The 20,750-nt window shown below is 38.5% G+C and overlaps 2 protein-coding genes and 2 long non-coding RNA genes across 9 annotated transcripts in view; 2 read left to right on the top strand and 2 right to left on the bottom strand.

The window, feature by feature from the left end:
* Positions 1 to 4,228: 4,228 nt before the first annotated feature.
* LOC116802163 lies at positions 4,229 to 5,630 on the top strand. Its single transcript, XR_004362536.1, has 2 exons — positions 4,229 to 4,458; positions 5,229 to 5,630. It is a non-coding gene; the product is annotated as an uncharacterized LOC116802163 (long non-coding RNA).
* Positions 5,631 to 6,309: 679 nt separating this feature from the next.
* LOC6618590 lies at positions 6,310 to 12,392 on the bottom strand. 2 transcript variants are annotated; one of them, XM_032725568.1, is made up of 3 exons: positions 9,094 to 9,699; positions 8,537 to 8,941; positions 6,310 to 6,505 (listed from the first exon to the last, which is right to left on the bottom strand). In XM_032725568.1, the coding sequence occupies exons 1-3, from the start codon at positions 9,604 to 9,606 to the stop codon at positions 6,374 to 6,376; spliced, it is 1,050 nt and encodes a 349-aa protein (XP_032581459.1). In that variant the 5' UTR covers positions 9,607 to 9,699; the 3' UTR covers positions 6,310 to 6,373. The 2 variants fall into 2 exon arrangements, with proteins under 2 accessions (XP_032581459.1, XP_032581460.1); XM_032725569.1 differs by lacking the exons at positions 6,310 to 6,505; positions 9,094 to 9,699 and adding exons at positions 9,911 to 10,394; positions 12,081 to 12,392 and having other exon boundaries at positions 7,981 to 8,941.
* A 102-nt stretch (positions 12,393 to 12,494) lies between these two features.
* The window catches only part of LOC6618589, a 55,314-nt gene continuing 47,058 nt past the window's right edge, over positions 12,495 to 20,750 (top strand). For 2 of the 3 annotated variants that reach the window (XM_032725563.1, XM_032725566.1), the window contains exon 1: positions 13,102 to 13,472. The gene's annotated coding sequence lies outside the window, so the exon portion shown is untranslated. Of the gene's footprint in view, positions 12,602 to 13,101; positions 13,473 to 20,750 lie in introns of those variants that run through there. The other variant, XM_032725565.1, reaches the window with a different exon arrangement.
* Positions 14,782 to 15,902, bottom strand: LOC116802162. Of its 3 annotated transcripts, none has more exons than XR_004362534.1 (3): positions 15,592 to 15,902; positions 15,158 to 15,210; positions 14,782 to 14,964 (listed from the first exon to the last, which is right to left on the bottom strand). It is a non-coding gene; the product is annotated as an uncharacterized LOC116802162 (long non-coding RNA). The 3 variants fall into 3 exon arrangements; XR_004362535.1 differs by having other exon boundaries at positions 15,158 to 15,195; positions 15,261 to 15,901; XR_004362533.1 differs by having other exon boundaries at positions 15,158 to 15,896.

Here is a 20,750-nt window from a genome sequence, read left to right as displayed (position 1 = left end):
AACAATGCACAAACATATGCACAAATATTCTATAGATCATATTTGGTTTTGAAAATTTGTACTAACTTTTGAAAGAGTCACTTGGCTGGTGTTCACTGTACCGGATTGTGGCTGTAACCGTCGATTGTTGTTATAGTTGTCGTTTTTTTTTATTATTGTTGTTGCTTTTGTTGTCAACGCAAGTTGCGCTACTTTGCGCTTATTCGGCTTCTCCTCTTCTTCTTCTCCTTTCTTTCTCCTTCTCTTTTTTTCTTTATTTATTTGTTTCATTTCTTCTCTGCCCTTCCCTTCCCATCTCATGCTTTTCGCTTCTCTCTGGCAATGTCACCCACCAGAACAGCCAGTTGTTGTAGATTCAGGTTAGGTTTATTGCTCTGCCTCCTCTTTCTCCCGCGGAATTCTTCCACCCCCCCTCACCATTCCAACAATCTTGGTTGATATGGCTTAACTGTGAATTGGGAGCGCGGCGAACAAAGATCACATCAACTTAAACTGTTGGTGAAAATGGTTGGTGGGGGGAGCGAGCGAGAGAGGAAGAGAGAGAGTGAGTGAGAGAGGGAGAGGTTAAAACGGGAGGTAGGACAAGTGATAAGCCGAAATAAAAAAAGAAAACGCGCGCGATAATAAAAAATCTAAATAAAAACACATCAACAAAAATTAACAACAACACTCGAAACGAACTGACATGTGTATTTAAGTGTGGGGGATCTGGGGGAAATACGAGGGGCTATAAATAGGAAATGGGGGCAGAACGGGGCAGCTCGAAGTAGCGAGGGGGGGGGGGGGTGTCATGACAACTTTGGGCGAATGATCGCATCCACTGCGGTTGGGGGAATCACGTTTCCATCTTATCTACCATATGTACATGCATACATACACATGTATGTGTGTACTTCTATGGAAGCTGTCAGCGAATGCAAACAAACAATTTATTTATTTATTGTAGCCCACTTAAATTGGGTCCTTTAATTTCGCAAACTACCATGATTTTTATTCAATATCTCAGTTTCTTCACTTAATAAATATAAAAAAAATATCTCAGATAGTTTCAACAGCTTAGGACTTTAAAACAAGCCGTTTGGTTTCTAATGACAACAGTTACAATCGAAGGGTTTTTGGTGGGTGGATGAGGATAAGAGACATGTCAGTTTTGCAGAGTGACGTCAAACACTCTTTTCACCCCTTTTTCCAACTTGAGACCTTGAACTTATCAATGCGAAACAAACGCAAATATCAAATAATGGATGAATATGGTAGGAATGCTAGTAACGGTGTTGGGTTTAAACTGTTATTATTACAGAAATAAATAACTATGTAAATATTTTGTTACTTCTTAATTTAATTATAAGTGCATTCAGCTTACTTAAAGTTAATAACTGAAACAAGAAACATGCCCTACCTAAATCACTCACGTTATTTTGAAACTCCCATGTGGTTACGAACCCAAAATAGATGATGAAAGGGGTCAAGGGGGGGGATATATGGGATGCCCATGGGATGTTATCCAGATTCACAGCGTGCAGGGTAATAACTGGAAGGGAATAACTGGCAGGTAAAGGAAATCAAAAAAAAAAGAAAAAAACTTTTAGCACGTGGTGCACCCCGCTGATGTTCGCTGAATCTTAAGCGGATTATGAGACGTCACCCCTCCAGCTCCTACCCCTTCCCACAACCCGTCACGTTGATTGACCCAGCTACCTTATAAACACTACAAGAATTTAGATCCCCCCAAGACCACGAAGTTCTTTGCCAAAAGTCTCCCAATTTTTTTTTGCATGTCCAGCTTCGGGTTACGCCAGAATTCTACGCCATAAGCACCGCCCCCACCCCGCCCATTCGCATTCCCATTCCAAGCGCAGAAACCAAACCCAAAAGGAAACCCAAACCCCTAAGAATTTCGCAGTCCATGCTGCGTATGCTTTCATTTTATTTCGCCTTCTTGTTATTCTTACTTCAGACCCTTGCTGGCAACCCAGCTGCACTGTGACAAAAAGTTTGCTATTGCTATGCGAAATTATTATTGTGCACAGCTCAGAGGTATGCACTATTTTTTTATTTTCTTTAAATATCGAAAATGTTTAAAATGTGATTGTTAGCAATTGTTTCATGGGCTACTTAAGTTCGTTTTAATTACAAGACATTTTTCTTTCGGTGTACCTGCTGCTTTATTTATTTGTACGCTTTCGTTTGGTTTTTCGTTTCGCATGTTGCCCTCTCTCTTGCACGCATCAGACTAGCGTCTCAGTCGCTTGTCCCTCTTCATCATCATCATCTTATTCGTCTACGCGTGTGTGTGTGTGTGCTTAAGTTGAATGTGCCGGTTTGTTCTGTTGACTTGTTGTTGCTGTCGTTGTTGTTGTTGACGTTGGTCGTGTCATGTTAACTGGTGAGCTCTCCCTCTCTCGCTCTCTCTTGCCCCTTTTACGACTGCGCTAGTTATTTGGTATGCTGTTGTGCTTCTTCTTGCTCTTCCACTTCTGCTTCATCTTCGCATTCACAAACATACACACATACATACATGCAAACATACAGACAACTACGCAAACAACGTCAAGACAATGCGCAGTAGATAACAAATAGCCCTCTCCCGCTCACCATAGCCATCTCTCCCTCCCGCTCAGTCATACGAATGTATATATATATGCACATACATATATAAATTACGTGAGTCTGTTTGTATCTATGGCAACACAGCGTGAGATATATAATATGAACAAATGTATGTATGTATGCAATGAATATATGTGCAATGTGTGTGAGTGTGCGGTCTTATGCAGACAGCTGCTTTGTGTGTCAAATTGTAGCGAAAAAAATTGTGTTTTTTTGAGTACCAACGCGAAGAGGAAGAGATCGAGTGATGGCGTGGGACGTGGTGAAGAAGAAGAGAAGAGCGTGCAAGAAGAAGAAGCAACCAAGCGGTAAACTGAAACCCAGTGGCGAATTTGGCAAGACATCTGATTATTGGTATACGAAATTTGCTGAATATTTAATGCATTTTGGTGTGAATAATTTCACACATAGCAAATTCAAGCATTTTAGTCAGATTTTCCATAAAATGTTAATAAAATTAAAATATTGTTACACAAGCGAGAAAAAGTGCTAGGCATAAAATTTTTAACAGGAACATCTAATAGATTGACATAATTCAAAATTTCATTACAGAACTCATCAAATTGGTCACAGGGGTACCTGTTTTTTTTGCAAACCGCTCTTGCTCTTTGCTCTCTCTTCTAGTGAACCAGTTACTGTTGCACAGTGGAACAGTGTTTAACTAAATCAAGGTGTAGCTTACCAATATATTAATGATATAATTAATCAATTGTGAACACATTTTGTTTAGATCATTTTCGCTGAAGCGGCATCTTCAGTAATTTATTTTAATATTAATTTTTAATGATGAGATTAAGCATATGCAAATACATTCGTATATTAATAAAAAAGCTGACTATAGAATGTCTTAAAATACCATAGACTTAAATGAATAGGAAATAGATGATGGGTCACAGTAATAATGATTGATATGCGCAAGTTGTCCCACTGTGCACTGTTGCCGTGCGGGACTGCGCAAAAACAACACTGGACACTCTCTGACGCACTGGCTCTCTCACTTAACCACCTCACTCGCCATCTGACCGTCTCACTCACGCGTGCGACATTGCTTACTGTTTGTTTTTGTGTCTGCCGGCGTCGCTCTCTGGCGACTGCGCGTTTGCGGCGCCGCGTTGCCAAACTTCACTCGGCTCCGCTGTGTGAGTGGCGAGTATGTGTGTGTTTTATATCAGAAATTTCCATTTAATTTTTTTATTTAGGTTTCCTTTTTTGCGTACCCGTACCTGTGTGTCTGTGCCTCTGTGTGTTTATTGGTATATAATTTCATGTGTGTGTGTATGTTAGTTACACTTTAAGCTGCTGTTTCCAAGCTTTTTTCTTGCCACTTTTTTATTTTTACTTTGTTTTGGTTGTGTGTTTTTTCGGTTTCTACGTCACACCTTTTTTCGAGCGAATGAAAAGAAAGAGCAGGAGGGCGAATGAGAGTGAGAAAGAGAGCGGGTAAATTACTGCATAGGCCTGCGAAAAATTGGCAGCAAAATCTCAGACGAGGGTTGTTTTATTTTATTTCATTTATTTTTCCACATTTTTTGTCGACTTTTTCGCATAGCCACAGGTGTCGTTGCGCAGTCGACGTCGACGCCGGCAGAGCAGAGCGAGTGACTGTCAATCCGTCAGGTTCAGCGCTCAAAAAAAAAAGTAAAAAAAAAATAGTTAAATAAACAGCAGCAAAAATTTTACGCAAAAAAATACTTTGCACCTTTGTGCAAATTATTTTGTCGTCAAAAAGTTAACCTCAAAATTCAGACTGCGCCTGTTGAACGTGACTCACTGGCCCAAAACTTCTATGGCCCTTTTTCGCTCATAACATCATTACTTTGGGCAGAAAACCGAAAAAAAAATATATATGTATGTATATTTTATAAATATTTACCAAAGTTATTATGCGTATATTACAGTTGAAAAAACTTGATACACTTGATGAAAAAGTGAAGTGAACTTAATGTTTCTTATTTTTGTGTTATTTGCTTATTTGTATGTAGTTTGTGCGTGCGTATGTGTGCACTCAAACAAACTTTGCTCCCTACACTTGACCTTGTTTTGTCATTTTCATTTTGTGCCACAAACACACACACACACACAGAGAGAGATGGGGATGGATTAATGCGGTTGACTACGACCAAAAACTGTTTGCCGTAGGAAGATTGCGACTAAGGGGTGTGGTGTGGTAGGTAAAGGCAATGGAAAGGGGGGGGGGGGGGGGGGGGGGTTTAGTAAAGGAGGCAAAATGTCAAAACCAAAGACGCTGAGAAAGGCAAATGGCGACACACAAACACACACATGCACACACGCAAACACTCACACACAAAGGACATCAAAACTTTCAAACATGCGAATTTTCCAGAAACTACAAGTTTCATTTTTTCATGCACTTCGCAAAAACTCGATGTACTTTAGCATATTTTCATTTAAGCATGAATGAAGATTAAATTAATGATTGCAGATTTAAGCGATTATCAATCCTGAGTATATAAAATTGTTTAAAAAGCAGTGCAAAACTTGTATATCTTGACGTACACGCTTTTTTTTCAAGTGCATGCGAAATGGGTGGAAAAAGGGGGCTAAATAACTGGGAACAGTAATTTGGCAAAATTTTTTTATTTTTTTTCCCCCGAAAGGCTAAATGCCGGCTACAACAACAACTGTAACGACATCAGAAGCGAAAATCCCAAAAATAAAATGGAGGAAAGGAAAGAAATCCAGGAAAGAAACTCCAACGGCAAAGTGGCTACACAGTGCGAAAAGTTCTTTTAGTGATTCACCAGTGAAAACTTAGTGAACATGCCCTTTTCCGATTTTTCCGCCCTTCTGACATTTACCATCTTACTGGCGAAAACAGAGAATAATAAAGCGAATCATAAAGAAAATCAAAAGAAAATAGAACCGACTTAACCAAAAAATACACAGAAAGATATTTCTCGGTATATGTATTTTAATTAGTTTTCTATAAATAAAACATTTTGCAACAAATGTGAAGAGAAATCTTCTCTTAATAAATGAGCTTTTTGATTTATAACATATTGATATTATTTTTACTCTAAGAGCTACCCATTTTTTTGGCTGTGTAACTATAATAGAGCAATGAGTGAAAGGGCAAGACAGTGCGAGAGGGCGCGATAGATTGCGAGAAAGAGAGGAAGGCCAATATAACGGCAATGGCAATGCCAACAAATTAAAGTTACTAAAGCAAAGGAAGCGGCAAAAAATATGAAATGAGTGTTTGAGTGAGGGGAAAGAGAAGAGAAGAGCGAAGAAGGAAGAGAGAACACAAAAAATCAGCGAAAAGGGAAGAAGGCGCAGAAGGAGATGAAGCAGTCGAAGAAAGAAGGCAGGCTGAAAAACAAGATGTTCAAATTTAAAATGAATAACAACCGGTTCCTTTATTTGCTTTCATCCTTTTTGTCTTGCCCTTTTCTTCCCTTCCCTTTTGCACCGCATTTTCGCTTTGCTTTAGATTTGCCATTTCTGCATTTTTGTATTTTTTGGTTTCTTGCATTCTTGCTATATTTTCACTTAGACTATGAAAACTTAAAAATATTGTCGATTTTTCAGCTTAACTTAATTACATTTTTATGTTACTCACGCATTATTAATTAATGCTATAACAATTTTATCAAGCAATTTTTCCAAATAAAAGAACTAAAATGCATATATGATCGTTAAAGATTATTTTGAAATAGTTATTACGTTCATACGTTTTCAATCGAATTTGCATATTGAATTGAATTGAGTTTTAGTTTGGTTTAGTTTAGTTTCGTTTTACTTATTTTTGAGGCATACTAAATTGGGTCTCGAACGAAAGACGATTCAATCGGCCGTAGACCAGCACCTCGCTGATGACCCGTTCGGCGAAAAGGCGCTGATCCGGACGCATACGCCGGAAGTGGCTGGCCACCTGCTTTCCCATCAGCTCGCACTCGTACTCGCTGTCGGATTTATCCGAAGTCTGCCATTCCCCGTTATGCTGCAGATGCGAAGATACGTTGTGCTGATAGCCATTGCTTTTGATGCTCCCCGTGGAAGAATTGTTCGGATAATCTTCAACATGATCCTCCATGTTATCCGATTCGGGATCGTTATCAGGCTCGGCTTCCGGCTCCACATCGGATTTATCCGAAGTCAGCGATTCCCCGATGTTAATTGCCGACAGCATCGGTTCCTTGCTTGCAGCTCCTGAGTGGTCCTTGTGCCGGAGTATGACTTGGCGCACTGTTTCGTGTGACACATCCAGATCGAACTCCTCCTTAAGCTCCTTAGCAACAGTTCTTAACGATATATGCGGATTTTCAGCAATTTTTCGCATGATCAGTAGGTCTGAACTGTTGGAAATTTTACTTTTACGTCCAGTTCTTCTAAAGTTTGATTTCAATCTGCCCTTGTTTTCTGCGCGATTGATTACATTATAAATTGTTCTCCGCGATGCAGAAAACATTTCTGACAATTCCGTGACAGATTTTCCCAAATTGTGATTATTATAAATCAGTTGAGCTACTTCGTAACTCAATCTTTTGCCAGGCATTTCTAAATTTCACACAAAAATCGACGTCTCACACAACGCATAAAGCGTAAATGACGGTTATGTACTATTCGTTTATCGAAATTTCTCGGAATAGGAGCAAAATAGTAAACAAAATAATACTGTGCAAAGAATTTCCTGACAGTGAGATGCGGAACGGCCGTACATTGGCTTGGCACTGTGCAACCACTTTCGACTCAGATCGTGAGGTACGAAGTCCGGACACAAGCACTCAACAAACATTGCCACTTCTATGGTGAAGGGTATATTCTGTCAAATTTACAATACATGAGCACACACACATACAGTCTGTTGTCATTGTATGCGTAGAAAAGAGCTTTTCTCTATAGAGCTCTCCGCTCTCTCGCTCTTGAACAAAAATTCGAGAGAGCCTGGAGCCACATCTAGAGCCACCCCGAAAAAATCGTGTGCCAAAAAAGTTGTTTTTATCGTTCATTGTTAATAGTTTTGTTATTATTTTTTTACATATTGATAAAAAACATATAAACAAATAACTAATAACTTACTGATTGTGTTGCATAGAAAACCCACAGGACAAGACCCATAACGATAATAGAGCAATGAGTGAAAGGGCAAGACAGTACGAGAGGGCGCGATAGATTGCGAGAAAGAGAGGAAGGCCAATATAACGGCAATGGCAATGCCAACAAATTAAAGTTACTAAAGCAAAGGAAGCGACAAAAAATATGAAATGAGTGTTTGAGTGAGGGGAAAGAGAAGAGAAGAGCGAAGAAGGAAGAGAGAACACAAAAAATCAGCGAAAAGGGAAGAAGGCGCAGAAGGAGATGAAGCAATCGAAGAAAGAAGGCAGGCTGAAAAACAAGATGTGCAAATTTAGAATGAATAACAACTGGTTCCTTTATTTGCTTTCATCCTTTTTGTTTTGCCCTTTTCTTCTACTTCCCATTTACCGCATTTTCGCTTTTAACAGATTTTGCTTTACATTTGCCATTTCTGCATTTTTGTATTTTTTGGTTTCTTGCATTCTTGCTATATTTTCACTTAGACTATGAAAACTTAAAAATATTGTCGATTTTTCAGCTTAACTTAATTACATTTTTATGTTACTCACGCATTATTAACTAATGCTATAACAATTTTATCAAGCAAAAAAAAATACATTTTGTCCTTTATTATTATGAATTTTTCCAAATAAAAGAACTAAAATGCATATATGATATTTAAAGATTATTTTGAAATAGTTATATTATTGAATTGAATTGAGTTTTAGTTTAGTTCAGTTCAGTTTGGTTTTACTTATTTTTGACCCAATCTAAATTGGGCCTCGAACGAAAGACGATTCAATCGGCCGTAGACCAGCACCTCGCTGATGATCCGTTCGGCGAAAAGGCGCTGATCCGGACGCATACGCCGGAAGTGGCTGGCCACCCGTTTTCCCATCAGCTCGCACTCGTACTCGCTGTCACTTTCATGCTTTCCCTCTCGCTCTCTATGCCAGTCTCTATCGCGATTCGAAGTCTCCACGTTTCTACGCTTTCTGGCCGTGTCGACGTAATCGGTGTCATTACTACTGCGACTGCGCCGGCTACGGCTGCGGATACGACGGCCGGATTTATCCGAAGTCTGCGATTCCCCGTTATGCTGCAGGTGCGAAGAAACGGTGATGCTCCCCGCGGAAGAATTGTTCCGATAATCTTCAACATGATCCTCCATGTTATCCAGTTCGGGATCGTTATCAGGCTCGGCTTCCGGCTCCACATCGCCATCACCGACGGCATCAATACGTAGCATATCCTCTTCGTGATTAAAGGTATCAGACATTATATCAACATCCTGAAAGTGGATATATTCAAATAGTTGATGTTACATGATATATCATGAGAAAATGCGAGAAACTTTAGATTAAATCGATATTAACTATATTAGTATTATCCTACAACATAGATACATGACATTGCCATAAAGTTCTTCCGTAGATCACTTACTTCGGTCTCGAACTGATGCATATCCTCGCTTATATCCTCGTCCACTTCGATTTCTTGCTTCAGAACAAAGCTCATTGGTACCTCCTGTTCAGCTAGTTGTGCCCCTAATGCCACCGATTTCATTGACTCATTCCTCAGGACTATCGGATTTCGAACCCGATTCCGATCGACAGCCGTTATATCCTTCAATTGCAGTTTACCGGTTTCCAGTTCATAGAGAAAATCTAGTTCTACGAAGTACCAGAGCGATGGCTTATAGGTGTTCCCACTATCCAGCACCTTTCGCAATTCCCGGCGATACGAGGTCCGGAAATTGTTGATCTTGCGTTTGAGCGTATGGATATTGGCATGGCCATCGGTCGTGCGCAGCAGCTCTAATAATCGGGTGTAGGATTCCAGCTTTAGCTGGCGATCGCGATACAGCTTACTGCGCACCAGCCACAATTCGGGCATCGAGCGGTACATCGCGAGGAACTCCTTCCAAAAATCGATCGCCGTGTGCGTGTGCGACATGTTTAACGTCCGTCGCGCGACTGAAGCTTGTGCCGTAAATTGGTCGTACGACCGGCGTTTCGTTTGTCCTGCGAACGGCGTCAAACCCCGTCAAACGCCGTCAAACCCCGTCAAACGCCGTCAAACCGCGTCGAACGCGATTCAACCAGATTCTATGCATACACACACTCTTAATTATTATGTTATCTATATTTATATTTATATATATGTATATATGTATATTTATCTAGCTATTTAAAAATTGTACTTAAATTTTACAATTATTCTATAAGGATGTATGATATCTTAGCATTTGCTAACTCACCTGAATGCTGGTCTCGTCGAGACTATCGTCCACGTTCTCGGATTTCACCCTGGCCGGCGATTGTATGTTGAGTACCGGCTTGAGGAAGTCCATCAGATGAAACCACCAGAGGCGCGTCTGGTAGCCATTGACCGATTCCTGTACCTTTTTGAATTCACGACGGTAGCAGCAGCGCAGCGAGTTTATCTTGCGCTTAACATCCTGAATGGAACAGTTGCCGTTGACGCGCCGCAGTATCTTCAATAGCTCCTGATAGCCGGGCTCCTTCTTCTGTTTCGATAGGTAATCGGGACTGCTGCTGTCCCACAGGGCGGTGAAGTACTGATAACAGCTGATGAACTCCTCCATGATTTCGGGCTCATCGTACAAGCTTATGGCGCCCATGTGGGACATTTAGTAGTACGTTTTTTGTTTTTTTCTTTTTCTTTTTCTTGTTGTTGTTAACTTTGGTTTTATCGCTCGTTTTCACGCTCGACTCGACGGACTGACGTTGAATGATAGAGAATGACAAAGTCGCAATTGGTATTATACAATTTTCGGTATGATGTTGTTATTTCATTTGCTCATTTCGCTCGTTTGCTGTATGATGCGGCGTGTCATGCAAGTGCAACGGATGCGAGCGGCCTTTTTGATGTTCGAGCTCTGCTTCGGCTTGTGACTCTTTTGTTATTTACGCATGTTTGTTAAGAAAATGTCACTGTTCCAGCATTTGCTAGCTGGTTTTCTTCTTTTTTTTTGTTTTTGTTGCTCTCCTGTGCCGTCGAGCGCGCGCGACGTTGTCACTTTTCAGTTCGCTTCGAACATGTTGCGACGTTGCGGCTTTTGTGTGCTCTGCTGCTCGATTTATTTCGCACTGAAAAGCGGCAACGTCGCGCGACCGTCGAGCGAAATGAATTGAAAAAAGCGAAAAGCTTAGAAAAAATGTTGCAAGTCTTCTTCCGCCGGCCGGTTGCAAACAACAACAACAGCAACGAATAGTGGAGCTGGTGAAGGGGGAAAAGAGGAAGGGAGAGGGCCAAAAAGCGTAACAAAAACAAAGCAAATCCAAAACAAAAAACGCGGATAGATTAAAAAATGTATGAAAATGTATACCACATACATTTTTGATTGATTTATAGATTATATACATATGTATGTACATATGTCGCAATTTTTAAGCTTATAAATTAGGCTACTTATATTTAAAGGCATCATAGGTGCAGTGCAATCATAATTAATGGCTTGAAATTAGCCAAATTACAGTTGAGAATATCTTTCCATTAATTTTGGCCAAATCGGTGTGATCAGTGGCAGCGAACTTGCAACCGAATTGAGCGATTACAGGTAAATCGCACGTGTGTGTTCCACTCAATTTTTTTCCCCCGTTTAGGCTGGCCGTTGCCCTCTTCCCACCTGCCGCCCACCAACCGCCCCTCGTGACCCCGCATAACCCCGCCCGCTTTTCCAACCGCCTGCGCTCAGCGCATTTCACTTTCACTGCAAATTGGCAAGTGACAAAAAAAAAGCGCAAAAACAGAAAAACAAAGCAAAAGCAACAGAAACAAGACAGCAGAGGAAAAACAAAACACATGAACGCAGACGAATGAAAATTATCAAAGGGTTGTGGAGTGGGGGAGGGGGTGGGGGTACATACGCAACGAACGAAAATCGAACCATTGAAAATGCGCACTTTTCCGCTTATCAAACGTTTTTTACGGGCTACGATTTTACCGCAATGTTTTCCACAATTAAAACGAATTTAATGCATTTATGAGCAAATCAACCTATTTCCATAAAATCCAGCAAAATAATCAGTAACTGGCAAATTAACATTAGTTTAAACATTTAACTTGTTAAAGTTAAGATCTAGCAACTTAAGTGCGTAAAAATAACATTGTAAGTACGTGCAGTATCTTTTACTTTGTTTAGCGTTTAAATATGCACTTTCAGGCACATTACATAACATGCTTGAATAAGTTGAAATCCAAACAAAAACTTAGTTAAACTCACTAAAGGATTACTGCAGCTCAAGTAGCTTAAATGAATCAAATTTTTACTCTATACTAGCAGTTGATTTTAGTTTGTTGCCTAAATTGCATTAATATTGCAGCTACTCCACGTTCTATCTGGTTTTGAGTGCTTTTAAATACATTTTATTTGTTAAAAACATTGATTAGCATTCTCAATTGACCTGTGCCACATAATACGGGATGCCATTGTGTCGGTTCGACGAAGCGGTTGCAAGCGGTTGCCAGCGGTTGCAAACGGTTGTGAACGGTTCGCTGCTCGACGTCGAACGCGACGCAACACGGACACGCTGTCCCTCTCGTTCTCGTACTTTTTCACTCGCCGAAGATCATTTAATACTGCACTTTTTGGCTAGTTTAATATTTTGCATTTTCCAATGCCCATAATTTTCATTCAACTTTGCAACGCACCATGCACATGCATATGTGAACGTGCATGAACAGAACCGAAACGCGATGGGTGCGAGCACGAACACGACAGCATCTGCCGCGGTTGCGGTTCGCTCTGCCGACGTCGCTGCCAGCGGCGCTGCCCGCTAGTCGTTGGCCGTTGCTGATGCCGTTTTTAAATGACTAAAAACTCGGGTGTGCGATGCGCGCTGAGCATGTGAAATTGACAACGTTTGCGCCAGATAACATATACGTCGCGAATTTATTTATAACAAATTCACGAAAATTAACCGAGGTAAATGTGCAACGCAATGCGTTCGAAAAAATAACGAACCAAATGCCATATTCATATATATATGCGATAATATATATATATATGGAATACATTCGTGCGGTTTTCTCTATGCGTACGTGTGTGTGTGTGGTTCTGTGTGCGTGGGTGTCGGTGTGTGCGTGTGTCGCTGTGCCAGCAAAGAAAATGCGAAAAAAGGAAGCAGTAAAGCTGCAATAAAATGCAATTGAAAAAATTAAAGAAGAAAAATTAAAAAGAAATATATCAAAAATTGCGTCGCGATTTTTTTTCTCGCTTCTCACCACCGTCTTGCTTGCTCTCTCGCTCGCTCTCTCGTATTAAAGTGGAAAAATTTCTAAACGTGTTTGTGTGCGTGTGTTCTAATTTTTTGTTGTTTAATACATTTAACAAAAAAAAAAGTCAATAAAGCAAAGTCGCATACACACACACACGTACGCACAAACACACATACACGCAACAAAAAGAAAAAAAAATGAAAGAAATGCAAAGAAAAAACATTTTTTTTGGGCCCGACAACGCCCTGTGCTAAAAAAAATATTATCAAATATAAAATAATCGTTATTTGCTTGATAGAAGGAGAAATACATATGTTTATAAATAAATAAAATATGATATTGTATTGTATGGCATACAAAGTTAACTTTTTTTTATAGTTACGTTACCGAAAATGCGAAAGAAAATGGATAGAAATAAGCTATCGCGGTTTTTGTGCCGATTTCCAAGGAAATGCAAATAAAATGAAAAATTGCAATTGCAATTGAAATTCAAAATAAGTTAAGAGAGAAAAACTGATTTTCATGGATTCTCACGGATTTTCATATCGCGGATTTAATCATCATTCGCCGATCATCGGGTAAGTCTAAGTATTTCATTAATTAATGCGTGAATACTTAGTACCGTTAGTTTGCATTAGTGAAATTAGCAAAGGAATAAACTTTATTTGCAAAATTTAGTGAAGCTTCGTTATCCATCAATTAAACTTAAATATACTACAAAAGTATTAATTTGTAAAAGAAATAATATTCGTTAGTGTTCTTGTTTCTGTAAAATATAGAAGAATATGGTTTATAGTTCAAGTTTGAATTGAAAAATAAACATAAATTATACAAAAGTATGTTATAAATAATGAAAAATACAAGATTTTTAAGTATGTAGCTTTTCTTCATTTTTGCCATGTGTTCCAATTTATTTAAACAAAAACAAAGAGTAGGTGGAAAATGAATAGAACCAAAGACTTGCCATTAGTTTTCTAATAATACTATGGTTAGTATGTTTCTATATCGCATCGTAACTAATATTGTTTTCTAAATGAGGCAGTTAGCGATGCATGTATTTTGAAGCTGAATTAGAACTTCTTTCGAAAACATGTAGTAACCCCGAAATTTATCGTTTCAACTGGTTTGCGAACATCATCCCCAGTAGAAACCGAAATCGAAATGGGGTTCTTAAAGTCCTCGATCTGGTTCTTCAACTCGGGTTGAATTCGTTTTGGAAATTCCATGTGATCTCTTTGATTTCTTTGTCCTCTACTTCTTCTTCGTTTATACAAACGTGTGGCGCCAAAAAATCAAGTATTTTCCATATTTTGTGTCTATTTTTTGACGTTTCTCTGGTTCCTTCGCCTTATATGTGGCATATATCTCCATACATTTGTAGTTTAAGCTATTTATACCTTTCTTGGCTTTGGCTTTGCATTTATTCGAATCTTTCATTAGCATTTGAATTATGCAAATATGACTTGTGTTCTTTATGTCTGTTTCACTAATTTCTTTTCTCCCGTTCAAATGTGAATAGCTACATTACATGTCTGTATGTATGTATATATATGTTTATACGTCTATATACATATCGTATATAGATGAGGTTTACGTGGCCAGTCTCTTCTAAATTTGTTTTCTTGGCTTTCTGTTATTTTACATATATATTTTTGATATACGTAGAAATTCTTGTTAAACCTGTTTTTTTAAGCTTTGTTCACCATATTTTATTTGTTGACACACACAAAAAGTAACTACATATACACATATTACAGTATAATATATTTAAAAAGTTTAAACAATTGATACTTAACAAAAAAAAAAAAAAAAAAAAAAAAAACCAAGTTCAATGTAATGTTTAATTTTAAAAAATCTCCAAAAATTTTCCGAACCAATAAATTTGTGTTTTTTTTTTTAATTTTTGTACACAGAATGCTTGTTTTTAGTTACAATTTTTTATTACGGTTAAAACTATAATTTGAAGCACAACTGTATGTTTGTACGTCTCATGGATTTTCTTGTGTTTTTTTTTTTGCCGCTTTCGTGTTCATTTAAATGCAATCGCAATCCGCATATTGATTTTTCCTCCTTCAGAAAGACAACAAAAACGGGAAAAAAACAGAGTTGAAAAAAAAAGAAATGCGCAAAACGAAAAATATAAAAAAAATATTCACGTACAAATGAAGTTTGGCAACCTTGCTTTTATTTTACGGATGACAAGAGGAGATCAAAGGAGAAAACAGAATCGCAGAGAACAAGAAATTACCGTTTAGACACTCACCTTAACCCTTTGATGGCCAATATTTTCTAAGGTTAGAGCTGCAAAACATCTGGCTGTAAATATTGAAATACTGAATAAGTATTTTAAATGTTTGGATTTTTACCATTTGCCACATGGTTAAAAAAAAATAGCGCTGTAAAATGCGCATTCAATTCAATGCTCAAATCAAAAATACTGCAACTGTAAATGCGAAATAACGAGGGAAAGAAGAAAGAGGCTACTGAAAACTGTCACTTGACATTTTAATGGAATTTTTGGTTTGCCAACGGCAAAAACCATAAAGCACAAATGTACAAAAAATGAAAAAGAAACAAAAGCAATACAAAAAGGCACAAACGAAACAAGGCACAGCGCAAAAGTGGAAGTTTATATCAATAATTTGTATTTTTTTTCCCGCCAGCAAAAATGTAGATCATTCCTCCACAAATACTTACACACATTTACTTATTATTTGTTGTTCTATTTGTTCTTTTTCCCCCGCCCATAATTCCATGCTGCAAACTTTGAACATGTGAAAGTAATTTAAAAGAAAATTCTTTGCTCTTGTTCTTATCTCGCAAGTTTCTTATCTGCCCTTCTTCGCTCTGCTCCCCCCCCATTCGTTCCGTCGTTTTGCTCGTTTGCTTCTGCCGCTCTTTCGCACTATCTCCACCCCTCGAATGTTCTTGAACCTGAAAGAGAAAGACCAGAAGAAACAGACTATATGGAACTGGAAAGCTTCAGAAGAATCACTGCAGATTTGCCTGCTGATTCATCTCATCTATCGTTTTCCAAAGTCTTTTGGATCGCCAAGTATTTACATACATACGTACATATTATGTATATATTTTAGATATATCAGATTTAAAATGATTTTCTAAATTGCATACATATTAAAGTCTGAAGAATCTTCAAAGATTTGCCTGCTGATTTCTTGACTTCTCGGATTCAGATCTTATATAAAAGCTTGCAAATCCTCCATAATAGGTTGTATATTTCCTGTTTATTGTTCATAAAAATCAATGGCTTTTCCATGAAGACTAAACAAAAACATGTTGACTATCAAATTGCATTTAAAATGTCTAGTCAGGGGTATTTAAAGCCCTTTCATTATTTGAACTGAAATTTGAGCAGAAGAATTCGGAATTCTGCGCAGATTTGTTTTCGCAAAACGACAAAACTGAAGAAACCACATGTGCGGCATATGCGGTTAATATTGCAATATATTTATTATTATTTTTGCGTTGCACTATTTCAAATTGCAACGTGCGTGTCTTTCTCTTTTTTTTTTTTTGTTTTTTGGTTGGGCAGATATTTGCCTGTTTTCGCGAAAAAAGGAACACTCGTATGTACATGCATATGTATATAAATAAATAAAAAAAAAAACAAAATTAATGCAACCTACGGTGGAAACTTTGAGGTGAAAAACACGTTTTCCCGGGCAAAAACAACAAGCACAGAAGTAACTGATAAAGCACACGCAGGCCACAAAAACAACATGCACACTGGCGGGAAAATAGAAATATGTACAGCTGAGGATAAAATAATGGTTGTTAGCATTAATATTTTTTAAAAATAATTTAAATTTTGAATTATTTACATATACAATTAAAGATTTTAAACATTGGAAATTACCTTTTTCCTTTATAGATAACTTAACTTTAAAATTATTTGTTTAACTATCCATACTTTTAATACTATTCGAAATAAAAAGAAAAAACATCCCATTGAACTGCTAACATAAATTGAAAATGTAAAAATAAAGTTGTTTAACACCTTTTGATTATCTAAAAACCTAAAATCATACCTGCATATGTGGTTAAATCAAATTGGAATACTTTTCTATTTTTATTAAACGGTGCATATTTTTGCGGCGTGAACTGTGTTTTAATACGCCCCCATATAAAATGCCCGAAAATAAAAAGCCAGGCGCACTAAATTAAAGCTCAAAACGAAACGAAAAATCAATACTTTACTTTGGCCAAAACACCGAAAAGTGGAAAGGGAAAAGGAAGATTGGTTGGTCGTGGTGGGAAGGGGGTTTGGCGCACGAGGATATGGTGGGGCAGGAGATGATGATGATGAAGAAGAAGAGGGCAGGCCTAGAGTCAATGACGCCTACTGCGACTGCGACTGCGACTGCGACGCCGGCAGCGGCGCTTATCTGAAATAAATTGCTTTCGGCCTACTCGTGATTTTTTTTGTTGTCTTATTTTCTGTCTGTATGTATTCAACTGAATGCGAGTGTTTGTGTGGATTTCTGGCTTTTACCACCCACACATGTGCATGAATAAAACAGTCAAAAGCATGCGTGCGTAAGTGCATGTGCGTGTGTGTGTGTGTGTGCGTGCTCCACAATTATTATTATTATTATGCCGCTCTCCCTCTCGCCGCTCCGCCACTCCTCCCCCCTTCATCCAACACTCTCTTTATATGGGTTTTTTATTTTATTTCTCTTCTTTTTTCTTTCTTTTGTACATGTTTCACCTTGCGCGCCGTGTTTATTGCTGCTGTTTTTGTTGCTGCTGCGTTTTACTCGTTAGACCCGTTTCTACCTTCCCCACCACACCCCTCCAACACTCGTTCAACCTCTTTATCGTGCTCTCCTCGCCTCGCCTCTCTCTCCGTAGGTCTTCTATCATTTTTCATGCATGCACACACACACACACGCGCGCGCACACTGAGTCGCTTTTGTTGCTGCACTTTGTGGGAGCCAAAATGCGCTGTTGCCGCACTTCAGTTGGATGAATTAAGCTATTTTCAGAGGAAGCCAAAATAAAAGAAAGACAAGCCAACCATATTCGGGAGCAAGCACACGAATAAATCTTTAATTTATTGCATTCAGATCTCCGAGAAAATTAAAACAAATTCGTTCATATGCATATTTTGCTGTTAGCTGATTTTTATGCGCTATTTATAGGAACAATGTAGTAACTAAAGCTTCGAATGAAAGAAAAGTATTCCCAAAAGCAAAATGTAACTATTTACATATTTGGCATGGTTATATGTACATACATATTATGTACATGTTTATGTATGTACATGCATAAATAATTGATGGTTTAGAATTGCAAAGTTAGAAATGCAGTTACTTTAATGCAAAAGCTGTTAACTGAATTTCGACCAATTAAAAAGTTGCCGTAAAACTATTTAATTGATTTGCCAACTTGATCCCCATTGCTGATTTACCCAATTGTTAAAATGAACCTATAAACGCGTGACCACAGTACTTTGTATTTGTACATACATAGTATGTACATATTTCCCATTCAATTTCATCGTGTGTTTATGGCAAATATTTAACTTTTTCCTTTCTGCTGCAAATTATTGTGTATTGCATTTGCCTGAACTTTTAAATTGTCGAAAAAGCGAATGCAGAAAATAGCCCAAAAAGTAAAGCCAATAAAGATAAATTGTTGTTGTTGGCCAGGGGGGTGGTGGGGGGGCTTAAAAGTACAAGAATAAAAGCAGCCAACAATAATAACTTGGCATGAGAGCATGGATGGCCCCATCTCGTTCGCACTTCTATTCCTCTCTAGCTATCTCTTTTGCTCTCGCACTAGAGAGTGCGGGCACTTTTGGTTCTCTGGGGAATTGTTGTGTTTGTATTGGTAGTCGTGTCGTTTTGTCGTCGTCGCTTTGTCGCGCCATTCGTCGTTTAGTCGCTTTGTTGTCCGATTCGTTTTATGACGTTGCGAGTTTTATGTCTGCGCGTGAGTGTGTGTGTATGTGTGTATGTGTGTTGTGTGCGGCACTCAGTTGCCAACGACTCTGCTGCCGCCTTGCACTTGTTGTTGCTGTTGCGTCACCCGCACTCTTTTACCCACACACACACGAACGTTCCTGCGCACGATGTCTCTTTAGTCCCTCTCCACCTACCCACCTACCCCGCTGCTATCATCCTCGTTTCACATCCACACTTCCTCTTTCCATTCCATTCGCCATGCCGCCTACTGTTTGTATTGGCACACGCATACATATAGACGCATACACATGTATGCATGCACAGCGGTGTGCGCAATAATAGCACCTGTGTAATTGCCGTTATTTCATTTTTGATCAAATTGCCCCAATCAAATAATTTACATATTTGATTTACTTGCGCAACACTAGTTATTTAAATATTCGCAATTGCACTGAAAATATGAAAAGAAGTAACATGTTGACGCAAATATTATTTATATAAGATACATTCCTAAAAATGTAAACTTGATATGCTACAAATACTAAATAACTTTTATTTTTGAATTTGGAATTGAGAGAGGGTGAAAGAGGCAAGAATTAAAGAATAGCTCAAAACATAATTGCAAATTCCCCACGAATGACTTGCACATTTTTCATCTAACGATTCGGGCGCCACTGTGCGTTCCGCGTTTGTATTTATGTACGTACGTGTGAATGTATGTGTGTTCTCTGTTTTTGCTCAACCTCAGCACAACAGTGGCCTCCCCTCTTCTACCACCACTCCTTCCCCGATCCATCGTTTCCCTTTCATCCTTTCGTCCCTGCACCCCCTCTTGGCCAGTCTTCTGTGCTCCATTACTGCTTGCTTTATTTGCTATCGCTCTCTCGCTCTGTCTTCCGCTTGACTTGTGCGCAGATCCCCCCCGTTTTGCCGTCTTGCTTGCGCGCATTGGCACTCCGCCGCTCCAGTGCCTTATCTGCTTCTCCCTCTCGCTCGCTCTTAAACATGTGCCTCGGCATCGTTTTCGTCTTCTTCTTTAAGTTGGTTTCTTCAGTGTACTGTGCGCACTCGATACAATGAGCGCTCCAGAAGCAATATTTTGAAACTTTAATATTCTGTCCTAATATATTATCATGAATTTATGTTAGTTATAATTTATTGTCAACTATTTTAAGATACAGTTACTAGTATCAATAAAGTAAATTCGTATATCTGTACCTACATACACTATTACTGTATATCTTAATAAAATTTTCAACAGCGTTTCATGCTCTTGCTTTTAGAGTGCTTACTGTGGTTTCTTTTGTGTGCTATTATTATTATTATTATAATTCTGCTCTGCTGGCTTTTTCTTGTTTCTTTTTTTTTTTGGGTTTTTTTCATGCTTTTACGTTTCTGTTGTTCCTATTTTCATTTATTTTTGTTCGTATAGTTTTTAAGCTTCTTTTTTTTCTTGCACATACATACATTTCTACATATATATTTCCGTCGTCTGCTGTTGTATGTGTGTTGTTATTTTTATTAATTTGTTTGCGCTGGGGCTGTTTTTTGCTTTTGTGCTTCTCTGCTTTTTGCCTTTTGCCATGCTGCTTGTGAAATTCGGCAACAGCGCTGCATTAATCTTACGCGTGCTTAAGTTTTTTTCCCTCCCCTTGCCCATTCCACGGTCCTGCCTCTTTATTCTTTTTTTTCTCGTCCCGTGAAGTTTGGCAACTGTGCTTTCGTCTGCTTCGCTGAGTTTTTTTTTCTGCGCTCTTTGTTGTTTCTCGTTTTCTACTTCTATTTCACTTTATACTTTACTGAAATTTCTTGCTTAATTTTCACATCTTAAATTCGAATTCAATTTTCGTGGTGTGAATTTAATTTACCATATTTGTATATTTGTATTTCTCGCATTCTCCGCTTTGTTTTATTTATTTGCTGCCGTGC

This window comes from Drosophila sechellia, chromosome X, assembly GCF_004382195.2.
Source record: "Drosophila sechellia strain sech25 chromosome X, ASM438219v1, whole genome shotgun sequence".
Lineage (NCBI taxonomy): Eukaryota > Metazoa > Arthropoda > Insecta > Diptera > Drosophilidae > Drosophila > Drosophila sechellia.
The sequence above is the reverse complement of the archived record's forward strand: the minus strand, read 5'-3'. Positions and strand labels throughout refer to the sequence as shown.

Coding starts and splice junctions, on each gene's coding strand:
- LOC6618590 (XM_032725568.1), bottom strand. CDS start 9,606: ATGTCGCACACGCACACGGCGATCGATTTTTGGAAGGAGTTCCTCGCG. Junction 8,942..9,093: donor TGCATCAGTTCGAGACCGAA/GTAAGTGATCTA, acceptor ATCCACTTTCAG/GATGTTGATATAATGTCTGA. Junction 6,506..8,536: donor GCGAGCTGATGGGAAAACGG/GTGGCCAGCCAC, acceptor ATGGGAAAGCAG/GTGGCCAGCCACTTCCGGCG.